The sequence below is a fragment of the Phodopus roborovskii genome, unplaced genomic scaffold (assembly GCF_943737965.1).
Source record: "Phodopus roborovskii unplaced genomic scaffold, PHOROB, whole genome shotgun sequence".
In the NCBI taxonomy this organism is placed as follows: domain Eukaryota; kingdom Metazoa; phylum Chordata; class Mammalia; order Rodentia; family Cricetidae; genus Phodopus; species Phodopus roborovskii.
This window is the reverse complement of record NW_026126588.1, coordinates 4749470-4766660: the sequence shown is the minus strand read 5'-3', so window position 1 is coordinate 4766660 and position 17191 is coordinate 4749470. Positions and strand designations below refer to the sequence as shown.

Here is a 17191-nt window from a genome sequence, read left to right as displayed (position 1 = left end):
ACTTGCCCCTAATTGGACCTGATGAGTAATACTTAAAGCCTCTGAAAACCATGAGTTGGGACCATTTCCTGGGAACCTGAATATGGACCTGGCCAGAGCCCATCCACCTGGCCAGTATTTAATTAAAAAATGCTTCAACTTTGACATCAAACTATAGTAGTGATCTTACTCTTGACTGGTGTGATTAACAATGGATCAGCTGGAAAATATCAGAAATGTTTAAACAAAACAAAAACAAAAGTAAAACTAACAAAGAAACAAAAAGCTGGGTATTGGTGGTACATGCCTTTAATTCCAGCGCTTGGAAGGCAGAGGCATGCAGATTTCTCAAGGCCAACCAGAATAGCAAAGCCTACACAGAGAAACCCTGTCTCAAAAACAAATACAAAAACAAAAAACAAAAAAACAAAGAGAGAAGGAAAGACACGAAGGAAGGAAGAGAGAGAGAGAGAGAGAGAGAGAGAGAGAGAGAGAGAGAGAGAGAGAGAGAAGAAGCGGAATGTTAAAACGTTCCAGAATGTATGTTTTTGTTTCTATCATCCCGTCCTCCAACCCTCACCCACCATATACATTTTTTCCCTTCTGGAGTCTTCAGCATGTCTAGGATTAACCCAGAGGAGACCTAAAACTCATTCCTCCATAAGGATGGAATATTATAAGCAATGTGATTTTTAAGGACAGTCATAGATGACTAAAGAAAGATCAAGTCAAAAAGGACCTAAGTGATCATTGAACTCAACCTGAAATTGCATCCTTTTGTCCTAACTGTCCAGACCTTGAGACTATACCCACATGTCCATGGAATACTAAACAAGCAAGAACTGGAAGGGTAGGAGGGATGTATTCAGCTGTCACTGCTCTAAAGCAATGACTATGTGTTTTGATGATTGTTTGTTGGATAATACATGGGTATCTTGACAGTCACCTCAAGGCAATGACTGAGAATGAGTGCTGTGCTGCCTAGTTTGGGCTCAGATTGACACTAGCCAGAGTCATTTGGGAAGAGATACCTCAACTGAAAAAAAAAAAATGCCCCCATCAGAGTGGCCTGTGGACAAGCCCCTGGAGCATGTTCTTGATTAAGGATTGATGTGGGAGGGCCCAGCTCACCGTGATGATGCCACCCATAGATAGGTGTCCCTGGATGGTATAAGTAAACAGGCTGAACAAGCCATGGGAAGAAAGCCAGTAAGCAGTGCTGTGAAAAACCCTTCCTTCACACTGTGTGAAAATGTGTCATGGCTTGGTTTAATAAAGAGCTGAATGGCCATTAGCTAGGCAGAAAGGGGTTAGGTGACACTTCTGAGAAAAGAGAAGAGACAGGAGGAGTCCCCAGCCAGATGGAGAGGAAGCAGGAAGGGCAGTAAGAGTAAAGTAACTGAGCCACGTAAGAGAGCATAGATTTAAAATGTGGGTTAATTTAAGTTATAAGATCTCGTTAGGGGTGACATGCGCTAAGGCTGAGCTTTCATAGTAAGTCTCTGTGTCATGATTTCTGGCTGATAGTCCAAAAAAGCCTGCTACAAAGCAGGGTTCCTCCATGGCTTGTGCTACAGTTTTGCTTTCAGGTTCCTGCCCTGGATGAGTTCCTACCCTGATTTCCTCCACTAGTGATGAGTAAGGCTGTGGTAAGATAAGCCAAATAAATCCTTTCTGCTCCAACTAAGACAAGTGCTTTATTTGAAGCAGGAGTTAGGTGGGCACAAGGAGAATTTTGTGTCCTTGTATATTATTCTTTCTTTTTCTATACATCAAACAATATATTTGGGTAAGGGTATATATACATGGTGCTGACCATTGAAATCAGGACTTGGTGCAAATTAGGCAAGTGCTGCTTTGCCTTGAGCTACACCACCAGCCCCTTTCTTGCATAATCTTAAATTTAAAAAAAAATACAGTGATTTAAAACAAAGAATAAAATGATTGTTCACATACAGCACCAGCTCATTAGAATTCTCAGTAATTGCTGCCTCTGTGTGCTTAGCAACAAGACTGAGGCCTGGTGGGTCAGAAAGGAGGGTGAGTGGAAATCTGTGGCACAGGCACAATGGCTCCTTCAGTCCCCTGTCAATGCTCATGGTGTCATAGGCCACCCTCAGGCAGCAGCATGCACAAGCAATGTCAGGGCTATGCCATAGAGGTTCTTGTCTCAAGGCAGATTCCAGAACCGCCATCCTGAGTCAGTTTCCTTATCTTTAAAATGGGTGTAAAGCAGTGGTAGCAGTCCACAGACTTCTCATTGGTATGCTTGGATTTTTTGTTTGTTTGTTTTCCGGCCACTTGACCTTTCCACACATTACAGCTTCACCCTCATAGATGAAGACTGAATGAAGATAGAGTTCAGAGTGGACAATGGAGTGTGGGCTGGATGAGTTAACAAAGGGAAGCATGATGTCATGGCACACATGTGCCAGGCATGCTTGCAGAGCTGACAACATGACCCAAATAACACTACGCAAGGAGCTGGCGGGCAACTCAGCAGCTTGGCTGATGAGTGCCTATGCTTGTCTTCTCCACAAGCTTTCACCGCAGGCTTTCACCAGGACGATCACTATTCCCCCTCTCCAGCGATTCCCCCTCTCCAGCAGCCCAGCACATGGTAAACCCCAGCTGCAAGGCCAGTGGACCTTCACAGCCCCACATCCTTTCCCCAAGTTTTAAAGATGTATTTGATTATTGCATTCTCTAGAAATATGCAGAAATGAAAGTAAAATTCTCCCACAATCCTCTCCCCTGGAGACACAGCTCATGGCGAGTTTCTCTCCATGTGTTTTTCTAAAAAGTGTGCGTTGGTCACTTTTTTCTTTCCACATGAACACACGAAGAAACCACTGCCCATGCCTATGCCAGTGTGCAGTGATAATCTTTCTAGAAAGTTCTAGCTTCCTGTGGAGGTTGCCTTATGCCAGGAAGCTGTGGGGGACTCAATTGATTCACCGAGCAGAGTTCTACACCTGCAGCCAGATAAACTCTGAGTTGTTCCCAGGTTTGGTTTTTGAGTTGCTCCTGGCCTGCCCCTTTCTCTAGTAAGATAAAATTCTAAAATCCTGTCTAAGAAGCTTGTGACGTTTCTAAGCATCGTTTAACCACATTTTTTTGCCCTCACCTCCACCTGACCTTGCCCCCAAGAAGGAGAGCACCAAGTTGCTAGTGCCCCATCCTGGCAGGCTGGGCGCTGGAGGCATCTTCCTAGCTGGGTATCTCAGTGCTGGGTGGCTGTGCCCTTGCAACAAGCCCTGCTTCGCAAACAAAGAACAATCAATACTTTGTTCTCAATTAGTGTGTAACCCTCGGGCAGGCACAGGCTCCCTCCTGTCCTTGTCCTCCTGTACTTTAATTTCCTCTAAGTGCTTGATAGCTGGGAGCCGGGAGGAGAGAGAGCACAGAACAAGAAAGCACCTTGCAGTCCCGGACAGGCTGCTAAGAATTCTGAGACAACAGTCATTGAAAGACCATGGTGCCTTTCACTTCCCACTGCTGGAATAAGCAAAGAAATGTTGACATAATTCTGCTTTTCTTTTTTTCTTAAATACCCCAAAGGCTCCTTCAATGCTAGTCCTGAAATATCAAACATGAAGCTTATGGCATCTGCCCTAAGGACATGTTGATGCTGCCTAGGAGGAAATGTATGTACACCCAGAACTTTTTGAAATCAGCATTATTACAAACTACCATCCTAACCTTTTGTTTTCCCAACAAGTACAAGGAGGATTCATTATTCCATAATAGTTTGCAGTGGAAATTGAGTTACCAAGTGGTGGAGTATAAAGGTGGCTCCTGCTTCAAACCCATTTGAGTTCAAGTGCCTTCTTGCTTACTGTCTGTCTGATCTTGGACAATTTGTTGGAAACCAGGCTTCCATTTGCACCCAGAAGAAAAGGTGGTTACCTCATATAGTTATTGCCATGAGTCCCCTTTCATTTTCCTTTTAAAGATGCCAGTCTTTCCTTCACAGCTCAGGGTAAATATTATCAAAGTCACAGATGACAAACGGTGGATGGGGATGTGGAGTGAAGGGAACCCATGGGCACCTGTCAACCCCACTGATGGAGAATGAGACCACTACCGTAATTCAAAGCCAAATCTGAGGCTAGCTTTAAGGTGGATGGGCTCTGGCCAGGTCCATCTCTGGGTTTCCAGAAGATGGCTAGAACCATGTTTTGCAACAGCTTAAGTATTTCCCAGTCAGGAGCAAGCCTACATCCTGATGTATTTTCTGTCTGTGAACCTCCCGCTCACATGTGCTCAGGCACATCCTGTGCAGATGGGTCAATCAAACTTGTTTGGGGAATGAAAACATGATGCTTGTTATCTCACATAAACAATAGCCTCTAGCATTTCAGGAACATCTGCCTTTAGACAAGGGGCTTGGAGATCATAGGCATTTTTGTTTCATGATGTCTTAGGCATAATAATTAAAACTTAAAAAGTAACTTGGCTCTCACACACCATTTGTGGGAATGTAAATTAGCAAGACCATTATGAAAAGTAGTAAGAAGGGGGCCTCAAGAATTAAAAACAAATATGATACAATCCATATAATAGGCTGTTGCTTAGCTATTTCCTCCATATTGAAATGTTGCCTTCTGTAGGGGAGGGGGGTGGAGAAAGGTGTGTAACTCACCAGAAGGTAAGCAAGCATGTAAAGTCCTTTGGGAAGCTCAGAGAGCTACAAGATCCTCAGGACCTTTCACTGGGTAAGGGTCATCAGTAGTGGCTAGGAGGAAAGGGAACTCTTCCATGGAGATGTCTACAAGAAGCAGGGGCCTCCAGGAAAGCTTTCATGAATCACTAACCATGCTGGGGTAGGCTTTTGTGTGATGGAGCCGCTACTGAGTCATCCATGCCTTTGGAAGTCATCCTTCACCCATACACCTGTATATAACCCCAGTTAACTCATTGGCGCATCAATCTAGACTTGGGTGGAACAGTGTCTTTGGTCTGTCATCATTGCCCTAGCTGAGGTGAGTAGACGTTTGTTCAGGTCTCCCCAGGAAAAAGTCACATTTGGGACCTAACCCAAAGATAATTAAACACATATCAACTCAATACTTTCTTGCTTATTTTATTGCAGCATTCTCCAAAATAAGCAAGACCCAGAACCCCCCTAAGTCTCTACTGAGAAACGAATGGATAAAGCAAATGCATGGTGTTCAACCAAAGGCAGCATTGTTTGGTTTAAAATTTTAAGGAAACCTGTCATTTGCAACTACACAGACGAAACTGAAAGACATTGTAGTAAGTGTATTAAACAACGCTCAGAAACCACATTTCATATGCACTCACTTTTATGTGGACTGTGAAACGGTTATATGACCCCAAACAGAACATATTAGTGGTTTTCAGGCACCAGGGGGAGGGGTTATTGTGAGGACATGTAGATGAACTGATACAAAACCAACATGGGAGGCAACAGTTCTAGAGGTCTGTGAGGGCTTGATGAGAAATGTTCCCCATAGGGTCAGGCGTTTGAACACTTGTTTTCCAGTAGGTGGCGCTGTTGGTGGAGGAAGTGCAACCTTGCTGGGGGAAGGACATCACTTGGGGAGGGCTTTGAGAGTTCATAATCCCAACCTACTTGCAGTTTTCTCCATGCCTGCCTGGTATCATTCCTCCTCACTGCGGTGGGCTGGAATTATAAACCAAAACAAACTCTTCTTTCTCTTTTGATCGTATTTGACCACAACATCAGAACAGTAACTAATACATGGTCTTATAATCGTTAATCTTCACTGGTAACTTGACTGGATTTGAAATTGCCTAGGTGACACACCTCTGGGGTGTTCCCACATTCAAGAGAGGGAAGACTGTGAGCGGTGGTGTCATGGGCTGGGATGCTAGAATTAATCAAAGAACCAAGGAGAAAGGCCACTCACTGACTGAACAGGACATTCCCCCTTTCCCAGTTCTCAATATCCCCAGATGTGAGCAAGGTCTTTCTGCCACTGACACAAGCCACTCCCACCCCCGCACCTTCCCTGTCACAATGTATGGCACTCCCTCCACTCCCTCGCAGGGGTATCCAGCCTTTTTACATTGCAGCAGGGTGTTGTTGGCTACAAATGTGCTGGGCCACAGGATGCATGCAGCCCACAGACTGAATGTTGGATGCACTGGCAACTGGCAACTACGGGAGTTGCTTAAGTCGGGTATTTTATCCCAGCAGCACTAAAAGTAACTAATTAATATTGTACCACTTGGGGTATAGTTAATAACAAAATATTTTGTGTGAAACTTGATGGGAGAACATATTTTAAGGGTTCTCACCACAAAAAAGAATAGAAAATTTGTGAGGTAATGCAAAAGTGTCTTGATTTAGCCATTTGACAACACACACACACACACACACACACACACACACACACAAGCTCTATGTTTATAAACATTTTATATCTTAAAGTTTTTCCAAAATCAGGAGCTGGGGAAATTACTCAGTGGCAAAGTGTCTGCTATACAAGTATGACAACCAGAGCACAGATCCTCAATGTGACAAAAAGTCCAGATGTGGCCACCAGCAGTGGAGGAGTGTTCCCCTTTCTCCACATCCTCTCCAGCATAAATTGTTACTGGTGCTTTTTATTTTAGCCATTCTGACAGGGTAAGATAGTATCTCAGAGTTGTCGTGATTTGCATTTCCCTGATGGCTAAGGATGTTGAACACTTTAAGTGTCTTTCATCCATTTTAGAATACTCTATTGAGAATTCTCTATTTAGTTCTGTATCCCACTTTTTAAGTGGATTGTTTTGTGTTTGGTGACTGGCTTCTTGAATTCTTTGTCTATTTTGGAGATCAGCCCTCTGTCAGATGTGGCATTGGTGAAGATCTGTTCCTATTCTGTGGGCTTCCCTTTTGTCTTGTTTACTATGTCCTTTGCCTTACAGAAGCTTTTCAGTTGAGGAGGTCCCATTTATTAATTGTTGATCTCAGTGTCTGTGCCCCTGGTGTTACATTCAAAGAAGCAGTCTCCTGTACCAATTCGTTCAGGGGTACCTCCCACTTCCTGTTCTAAGAGGTTCAGTGTGGCTGAATTTATGTTGAGGCCTTTGATCCATTTGCACTTAAGTTTTGTGCATGGTGATAGATATGGATCTATCTGCAGTCTTCTATGTGCCAGCATCCAATTTTGGCAGCACCATTTTTTGAAGATGCTTTCTTTTTTTCCATTGTATAATTTTAGCTGCTTTGTCAAAAATCAGGTGTTTGTAGGTGTGTGGGTTAATATCAGGGTTTTCAATTCGATTCCATTGGTCTACCTGTCTATTTTTGTGCCAATACCAAGCTGTTTTCAGGACTATAGCTCTATACTAGAGCTTGAAGTCAGGGATGGTGATGCCTCCAGAAGTTCCTTTATTGTACAGGGTTGTTTTGGCTATCCTGGGTCTTTTTTTTTTTTTCATATAATGTTGAGTATTGTCCTTTCAAGGTCAGTCTACCATAAGATCCAGGAATTCCACTCTTAGGCATATACCCAAAAGATGCACATTCATGCAACAAAGACATCTCTTCAACTCTGTTCATAATTATTTGTAATAGCCAGAACTTGGAAGCAAGCTAGATGCCCCTCAATTGAAGAATGGATTATTAAAATGTGGTACATTTATGCAATGGAGTACTACTCAGTGAAATAAAACACACACACACACACACACACACACACACACACACACACACACACACACACCGATGGAATCTTGAAATTCAGAGGCAAAAGGATGAAACCATCCTGACTGAGTGAGGTAACCCAGTTGCAAAAAGAGAAACATAGTATGTACTCACTCACATATAAATATTAGACAGAGCAAAGGATCGCCAGTCTACATGCCACACCACCAGAGAAGCTAGGAAACAAGGAGGAACCTACGAGATTCATACATGGTCCCTCACAGAAAGGGAAAGGGACAAAATCTCCTGAGCAAATTGGGAGCAGTGAGGGAGTTAGGGGAAAGAGAAGAGGAGAAGAGGAGGGGAGGGGAGGTCATGAGGGAGCATGAAGATTGAGTCAAGGGAAAGAATAGAGAAAAACAAGAAAAGAGATACTGTAATAGAGGAAGCCATTATAGATTTAAAGAGAAATCTGGCACTAGGGATATGTCCAGAGATCTACAAGGATGACCCCAACTAAGAATCTAAGCAGCAGTGGAGAGGCTACCTTAAATGCCCTTCCCTGATAATAAGATTGATGACTACTTTATATGCCATCCTAGAGCCTTCATCCAGTGCTGATGGAAGCAGAAGCAGACACTCACAACTAAACACTGAGCCGAACTCCTGGAATCCAGTTGCAGAAAGGGAGGAGTGATGAGCAAAGGGGTCAAGACCAGGCTGGAGAAACTCACAGAAACAGCTGACCTGAACAAGGGGGAGCTCATGGACCCCAGACTGAGAGCTGGGAAACCAGCATAGGACCAACCCAGGCCCCTGAACATGGGTGTTAGTTAGTAGGACGGGGCAGTCTATAGGGCCTCTGACAATGGAACCAGGATGTATCCCTAGAGCACGAAAGGACTTTGGGAGCACATTCCCCATAGAGGGATACTCCCTCAGACTAGAGACAAGGGAGAGGGCCTACACCAAATGACTTGACAAATTTTGATGATTCCTCCTGGAAGGGCTCACCCTCCCTGGGGAGTGGATGGAGGATGGGATGGAGGGTTGATGAGGGGCCTGGGAGGATGAGAGGGAGAGGGAATTGGGATAGATATGTAAAATTAGAAAAAACATTAAATAATAATAATAATAACCCAGGTGTGGGGTATACATTCATAACCCCAGATTCAGAGCTTGGTTGGGGGTAATGATACAATAAAGCATGGCACAGATGTTCTGAGCTCAATGGACAGCCAGGTTAGCCAGTATGTGTAACCTAGTCTCAGTGAGAAAATGTATTTTGTCTCAAAATAAATAAAATAAAATAAAAATAAATAAGGGGGAGAATAATGTATCCATACCAACCCTTGGCCTCCACACACATGTATATACACATAATCACACATACACCCTCCAAGCACAATTTATTTATTTATTTATTTATTTATTTATTTAAAATGATGAGTTCTGAAATAAATTGTAAGGGACAAATAAAATTGAGTCCTAGAGCAACATGACTCACACGGATCACATGCTTTTAGTTTAGAAGTTGATGACACCCTTCTTAAAGCAGAATCACTGGGTTGTGGGGGGTGGAGGGGAGCCACAAGGCCAACACCATTCTGAAAAACAATTTTGCATAAGCAGTAGCTAACCTTTATGTAGGGAGACAAGTCAGATAGGGTGGACAATGGTGCCCCCTGGTGGACTTTAGAAGCAAAAGCACCCAGAGGTTCCCAGTTCTTAGAGTGATTTTTTTTTATTGTTGTTTGTTTGTTTATTACTTAAATTTGCTTTTTAGCTATCTTTTATTTTATTCTTTGTGTATTTCACATTATGCATCTTGATCCCATTCATTTCCCATCCCTTCTTTTTATTTATTTTTATTTTTTATGATAATACTTTTTATTTAAATTGAAACAAGCTTATTTTACATGTTAATCCCAGTTCCCTCACTCTTCCTCCTCTGCTGTCTCCTCCCAACTCCCATCCCATCCCCTTTCTGCTCCCCAGGGAGGGTGAGTTCTCCCATGGTGGATCTTGAAAGTCTAGCATATCATTTGGTGCAGGGCCTAGGCCCTCCCCCATGTGTCTAGGCTGAGAGAGCGTCCCTCTATGTGGAATGGGCTCCCAAATCCATTCGTATACTAGGGATAAACACTGATACACTATCAGAGGCCCCATAGATTTTGAACATGATTCAAATGTTTGCCTTTGGTTTCTTTTTTTGGATGACCCTCTTCACATTAATTTCAGTGCATTTTCTACCACTATGGATCAAGTATAGGCATCTAGTATTATCCCTGACTCTACAGACTCACTTTTAGGAAACATACATTTCGAACATTATATCAGAAAATGTAAGTAGTGGAAACTCAGTGTCACCCGTGAGATACCAGGTCCTTAAATTCCTCAAGAGCAGGCTCCCGCCCCTGGAAGAATCTCATCTTTAAATGGGTCTGGTAGACTTTAAGTCTGCAGTGATAGGCAGAGTAGATATGGCCCATGTTCTGATTGTAGCGGGATGATCAAAGTTGGCTTCTTGAGAAGGGGACACCTAAGCAGAATGTGTAGAAGTTTGGGTAATTGATTGTAGATAATTAAAAGGAAGTCTATTCCATCTAGAAACAACAGAGGATATAAAGGTCCTCATACATACATTTTCTGGGTTGTTCCAGTGTTGACAACAAAGCCAGATTGTCTAGATAGCTATGTCAATAATAGGCATGGGGGAGGGGTTTAATTTATGAAAATCCTGTGGACTAGGGTAAGGACTTTAGGTTTTGCTGATAAAAATGGGAACTATTGCTGATGGGAGCAGAAGGTGGCATGGTCCAGCTTGCCCTTCAGCAGAATGCTTTGTTTCACTTCACAGCCCATGACTCTATATCATGACAAAGATGTCCTCAGATGAGGAACACTATCTATGTGACCTGGGATCCTGAATTTACACAGGCTTGGGTATATCTCACTGAGTCACTGTGAGAATCCAATACCAGGCAGTGATGGTTCAATCTCCCTTGTCAACTCGATTGTATTTGCAATTACCTAGGAGACATACCTCTGGGTATGTCTGTGAGTATGCTTCAAATAAATTTAACTGAGAAGAGGAAACCCACACTGGATTTGGGTGGCACCCAGTATCTGACTGAATAAAAGTAGGGAAAAGGAGAAAAACGGGCAACTATCAACAGTCATCTCTCTCTGCCTGACTCTTGTGGATACAATGAGACCAGCTGCCAATCTTTCCCTGTCATCATAGACTGCATCCCTTAAAATTGCAAGCCAAAATAGGCCCATGTTTCCACAAGTCGCTATTGGTCAGGTATCTGGACACTGCTTTGAGAAAAGTAATTAAAACACTTGCTATACAGATATTTACATACTATGGAATGTAACTTTGGGGTAGTAACATAGAGGGGCCTAGAGGAGATGCCCATTTTGTTTAGTAAGCATTATGCATTGCAGAAAGGAGCAATGTCACTACTGAAGAGATCAAAATTGGTTTGTAGAAAGCAAAAAGTTTTGTTTCTTTATGGGGTTTGGGTATATGGGAATGATTATGAAAAATTACTCAGAAATACTAAGAAGTTGAATAGCAGAGTGATCACACAGATGGAAATTTGAAATTTGTATTTATGTTATTTTATGTGTATGAGTGTCTGTCTGTATGGATGTATGTGTACCATCTGCATACAGTGTCCTTGGAGGTCAGAAGAGGGCATCAGTTCCCCTGCAGCTGGAGTTACAAGAAGTTGTGAACCATCATGTGTGTGCTGGGAACTGAACCTAGGTCTTCTCCAAGATCAGCAAGTGCTCCTAACCACTGAACTATCTCTCCACCCCCAACCCCCACCCCCACCCCCACCTAGATGTTTGGGAATCATAGCTGATATCAACTGTCCCTAACCTGGGTGAACTTGTAACAACCTAAAACCTGAAAGACAATGTCAGGTGGATGGGATGTTAGGTTATATAAAGGGTTAAAGTTATGGAGAAAATTTGAGCTGGGACCATTAAGCTATGAACACCTAATTCTGGAACCCAAGAGAAGCTGACAGATGTCTGTACCTATTAAACAATTTCAATAAGATACAAAGTTGTATCCTCTGATTCAGTGGCACACACATCTAATCCCAGCACTTAGAAGGCAGAGGAAGGTGGCTCTCTGGGAGTCTGAGGCCAGTCTGCTCTACATAGCTATAGTTGGATTTTATTTTGGGGCTGCCAACTCACAAATAATGGCATGGAGACTTCTTATTAATTATGAAGTTTCAGCCTATGGCTTAGGCTTGTTCTTAATTACCTCTTATAACTCAAATTAACCCATTTATTTTAAACTACATTCTATTATGTGGCATTACATCTCTTCTATCTTGCACCTCCTGTTTTCCCTCCATGTCTCCTGACATCTCTTCTGCACTCCGATTATTTCTTCCTTCTTCCTCTCTCTCTCTGCCCATAAGTCCCATCTAAACCTCCTGCCTAGCTATTGACCATTCAGCTCTTTATTAAACCAATCAGAAGGTGCCTTGGCAAAGACATCTCTTCATTAGTGTAAACAAATATTCCATACCATTGAAGGCCACATCGTAAGCCCTTGTCTCAATAAAACACAAGGATTAACATCATTATTCTTTAAGATCTATCTCTGGCTTCCTTCCCCTTATCCAGTCCTTGCCTGTCCTCCAAGCCAGGATTGCTCTAGATGACTTGGAACCCTAAGGATAAAATGAGGCACCGTTATAACAGAAGACCACATGCTTTAAAGCCCTTCTATCTGGACTGCAATGATTGTCACTTTTCACGTGATTTCTAGGTGTCAGAATTCATTTATAACCCATCTGGATTTCACTTCAAAAAGAGAAATGGGCCTTAGTAAAATAGAGCAACAGAGTACAGGACAAAGCACATGCAGGAAGATGGGCAACATCTATATATGGTATCTCCCAGGTGGTCTTGCACATACAGCTCTTTAGGGCATAGCCCCAGCTAAGGTTAACATGACCTAACACCTAGTCTAGCTTTTCTGTGTCTGTTAGGGCTTTTTAGGATGGGATCTTCTATTTTTTTTTTTTTTTGTTTAGTGCTCAGTTCAGAATCCTGTATATGAGAGCATTTTGGTGGGTATCTGTTGACTGTGCAAAACATTGCTCAATGTGAGGGCTCGGGATAGAAACCAAAGGCACAGATGTTAGAGTCTCACTTTGTGTGGTCTGTATTGATGGGCTGATGGGCACTTATCTTCTTTTCCCTCAGCCATTTAATCGCCTACTGGTGTTTCCAGATAAGAACTGTAAATGAAATCAGTTACTTTGCCAGGCGGTGTGGAAATCATGACATAGGGCATCAATTTGCAAAGTATCATTGTGTGATGAATTCAACTGTAAGCAGACAGGTTTACACTGAATTATAGTCCTCCACTGACTTGTGAGGGTTTCTTGCAATGGTCAGTAGCTAGGGCTCCTCCATGAGGGAGAGGCTAAATGTTCAGAATTTCAGCTTGCATTGGGTTGATGCTTGGACTTCTCAGAGCTGTTGGAATTGGAGGGACAAGTGTCTTCAGTAGTGAAGGAGTTAACCTAGTGGGTGAACCTTATCTTCCATCCAGTGGGCGTGTGGTTTGCTTATTAAATCTCCAGTAAATGATTGCTAGAGACCTGTCATTGATAGCTGTTGCTAAGGGCTGCCTCTCAAAAGCCCATTGATTCTTCCTTGTGGTGGAGAAGCATCGTCCTCTGGCCCTCTCCTTAGCCAGTCCTACTGAGCTCTTCCTGGGAAAGGATCTACTGGGACCAACCAGCATGGGTGATGAAGACTACAGTGACATCTATGACACAATCCAAAAGGGAAGGAATGACAAGGGTCCAGACCAGCTGGAGGAAGATGAAGGTCCTTTATATGATAGAGTCCATGAAGACTTGGGAACAGAAAATGATATGTATGCCACTAGGTTAGACATCCAGGAATATGATTCTTTGTCAGTGTATGCCTTGGAAAGCGAAGATGCCACCTCAGCCTCCCGGGAGCCGGAAGCAGAAAGCTACCTCCTGCCTGATGAGGTATTTTCTGAGCCCCAAGAGGTTAGGGGAATCTCCATAGGAGACTCGCACTCACCAAGCTGGGACCCAGAGCCTTTCCCACAGGAGCTGCGGGAGAATGGAAGAATGATCCAGGAAGATTTGCCTCTTTTACCGAGCTTCACAGTTCAGCACAGTAAAGGCTTTTCCACCAGTGGGGACTCCCCTACCTGCTCTTCTGCACCTCTTGGTTTGGAAGAAAATAAGGCAGCTCCCAACAATCCTGAGATCTTCCTGTTTGTGAAGGTAAGTGCTACCTCTGGCAGGCACACCCAAGCAGGGTGAGGTGTTCAGTGCTTTGTTTTGCTCTGTGGACCAGGGGGTGATGTATGGATGTTGCCGTCCATATCCCAAAGCAGAGATGATTAAATCGATCATTTGGGGTCACTTCAGAATGTCTCAAAATGATCTGAATTAGAAAATCTATTTAAAGTTTGTGTTTAATCATCGACTTTTATAAACCACAGGAAAAGCACAGAAATTACTGTTCAATTCTTTACAATTGTGATAAACATTTACAGCTTTCCTGCTTGATTACATGTCCTTATAATATTTTAAAATGTAACCAAAGCCAGCAAGAGAAAGCCATCTCCCTTCAGGTCTTCCCCTTGTGTTTCTAAGGTTGTAGAAACTTCAAATACTTGGGCAGTCAATGCTGTGACTGTCATTGTTCCTGCTCTGCCAACGCCAATAAAACTCAAGATCTGATGATGTAAAACTACTCCAGAAGCACCAAGATGCCAACCATGTGTTAATATTTAATGTCTATAATACTGAAACAAAAAGCATTTGACAACCTTTGTACTAGATTGATAATGTCATAAAGGTTATGATTACAAATATTACCAAAATATGAAGTGATGCAGAGTTAACAGGTCAATCAAAGTGGCAGATCCCGCCTCTCCAAACCCACACCAATGCATCCAATAGTCACCTTCACATGAATTTCTTCATGTGATAAAACATTCACGTGCATTGCTATTTCTTGCTAATTAAAATGAATACTACAGTTGGGAAGATGATTCTGTGGTTAAAGCCCAGCTGTCAAGTGTTAGGGACAGAGTTCAGATCTCCAGAACCCATGTAAATGCCAGATGGGTGTGGCAATCCAGCTGTAATTCCAGGGCTCAGGAGACTGAGAGGGGATCCCTGCAGCAAGCTGGTTAGCAAGATTAATGGAATTGTCAAGCTCTGGGCTCAACTGAGACACTCCGCCTCAATGAATAAGGTGGAAAGTAATCCAAAGGGCTGCTGATGTCAGCCTTAGGCCTTTATATGCATATTCCTGCATGCAGGTGCTCATGCATGCACCCAGAACATTCACCACACACACACACACACACACACACACATACACACACACACACGCGCGCGCGCGCTGCGCGCGCGATAAAAAGGAATGGTTGCACTTGGGACTGGGGACGTACCTCAGCTGATAGAGAGTTTGCCAGCAGCAGCTTCCACCATCCCTACCACCACATAAACTTGCAGCACTGGTGGAAATCTAATCTCACTACAGGAAGGTGGAGCCAAGAAGCTCAGAAGTCCAAGGTCATCCTTGGTTTCATAGTTCCAAGCTCATCTAGGTTACACGAGGCTTTGTTTGGAAAAAAAAAAAAAAGTTACTCTTTGCTCTTTGAACCTATACAATCCCATTCCACAATAATCTCTCTCCTTCATGGTTTCCAATATACTTCTAATGAAGTGAACTTTGTTAATTGAATACTTTAAAATACAATGTTTTGTACATTGTTATGTGTATCATGTCTCCCTCAATCTATTTTTTAAAAAGATCACATGGAGCCTCCTTCATACTCGGGTGGAAACACATTGAGCACTTGGGGGAGAAAGGATGTGGAAGATGACTTTGACTGTTGAGAAACCAACACCGTGATGCAGGATGGAGGGTCAGTGGACATGTTGTAAGATGCAGGATGGAGGGGCAGTGGACATGTTGGAAGATGCAGGATGGAGGGTCAGTGGACATGTTGTAAGATGCAGGATGGAGGGTCAGTGGACATGTTGTAAGATGCAGGATGGAGGGGCAGTGGACATGTTGTAAGATACAGGATGGAGGGTCAGTGGACATGTTGTAAGATGCAGGATGGAGGGGCAGTGGACATGTTGTAAGAGACAGAGCAGTGGAGTACTGTGTGTGTTCCAGAGGAGATGCTGAGCTGAGCCGGGGGCGTGGTGGTGGGGAGTCCATAAAGGATCTGTGGCTGAGGTGACATCAAGCAACCTGCCCAGCTCTGTGTCCACATCAAAACAACATAACAGTGTTAAAACTCACTTTTTAAGAAGTAGAAACTAGATGTATTTCTTCTCAAGACAGAAATATCCACAGACTTCTTGCAGTAAGCAGGGAGGGTTATTACCATCCTCACTGGTCCACCAAAACATAATTTGTAAATCTGGCAAAGAGTTGACCCTCTGGAAATTATCCTGGTCTTAAGGCTGGAATCAAACAGAAATAGCAGTTAAAAGGAATGTGGGTGTCTCCTGCTGATACCAGAAATGGGAGATGCTGCCTAACATTAACAAGGGACTCATAAGTTGTTCAACTCTCCTTCTCTAAGGCAGATATCTGACTTAAGCTGTTTAAGTTTATATTGTGCCTTAGTAAAACTATGTTATAAAGAGGCCACAGACTATACTTTTGATACCCTCCTTCTTCTCCTCCTCCTCTTTTTCTTCCCCCTCCCTCTCTTACATCTCTATGGTAAGACACGTGTGATTAGATTGGACCTAATAATAACCTGAGATAGTATCCTTAGTTTGGTTTCATCTACAAGTCCATGTCGCCAATTAAGTAACAGTCGCAACTTCCAGGAATTAGTATGGATGTAGTTGTGGCCATAGAGCAGAGTGTTGAGGAGGGGAGGGAGAAAGCAACATGGCTGGGTGTGGAGAAGCTGATGGGTGAGGTGATGGGAGGCTAGAGATGAGTGCCTGGGCTCTGTCAGCCCCTGAGCTTTAGAAGGACTTTGACTCTGAGTGATCCAGGCAATCTTTAGACCATTTCAAAAGGGGCCCTGGGGACTGTTTTCATAAAAACAGACTGTATATGAGGAAGATAAACCAGGAGCTGAAGCTGAATTAGACCCCTGTGACAGCAGGGAAGCAGTGGATGATGGGAACAGACTGGAAGAGGGAGCTCTAGGTGTTTGCTGATGGGTTTTATAGAGAGTTTAATGGGCAAAAGCTTTGGTTAACTCCAGGGACTTTAGCTACTGAGGGAATGGGGGTATTCTATCCATTCATCCATGAACTCCTCTCAGGGGGCATGTGACTGAGGGAATGGACTTTTCCAAATGGTGTCTATGTGTGTGTCAGAGGGGAACAGTGGTGGAGAGGCTGCATGCAGAAAAACATTCTTGTATTTTGTTTCATGACAAGAAAAGCAAGTAATCTGATAATGATTATTACAAAGGAAAATGACAAAAATACACACCATTTGTCATATGTAACACTGAGGGCATTAATCAGGGGAATCGTGGCTTCTCAAATTATCTGTGAGACA

The 17191-nt window shown here is 43.2% G+C and overlaps 1 protein-coding gene across 1 annotated transcript in view; it reads left to right on the top strand.

Moving 5' to 3' along the window:
• The first annotated feature begins 13369 nt into the window (after positions 1-13369).
• Positions 13370-17191, top strand: part of Clic5 (chloride intracellular channel 5) — a 133777-nt gene continuing 129955 nt past the window's right edge. Inside the window, exon 1 of the mRNA XM_051204254.1 lies at positions 13370-13914. Within this exon, the coding sequence (XP_051060211.1) occupies positions 13393-13914 (522 nt within the window). The 5' untranslated portion in view covers positions 13370-13392. The remainder of the gene's footprint in view (positions 13915-17191) is intronic.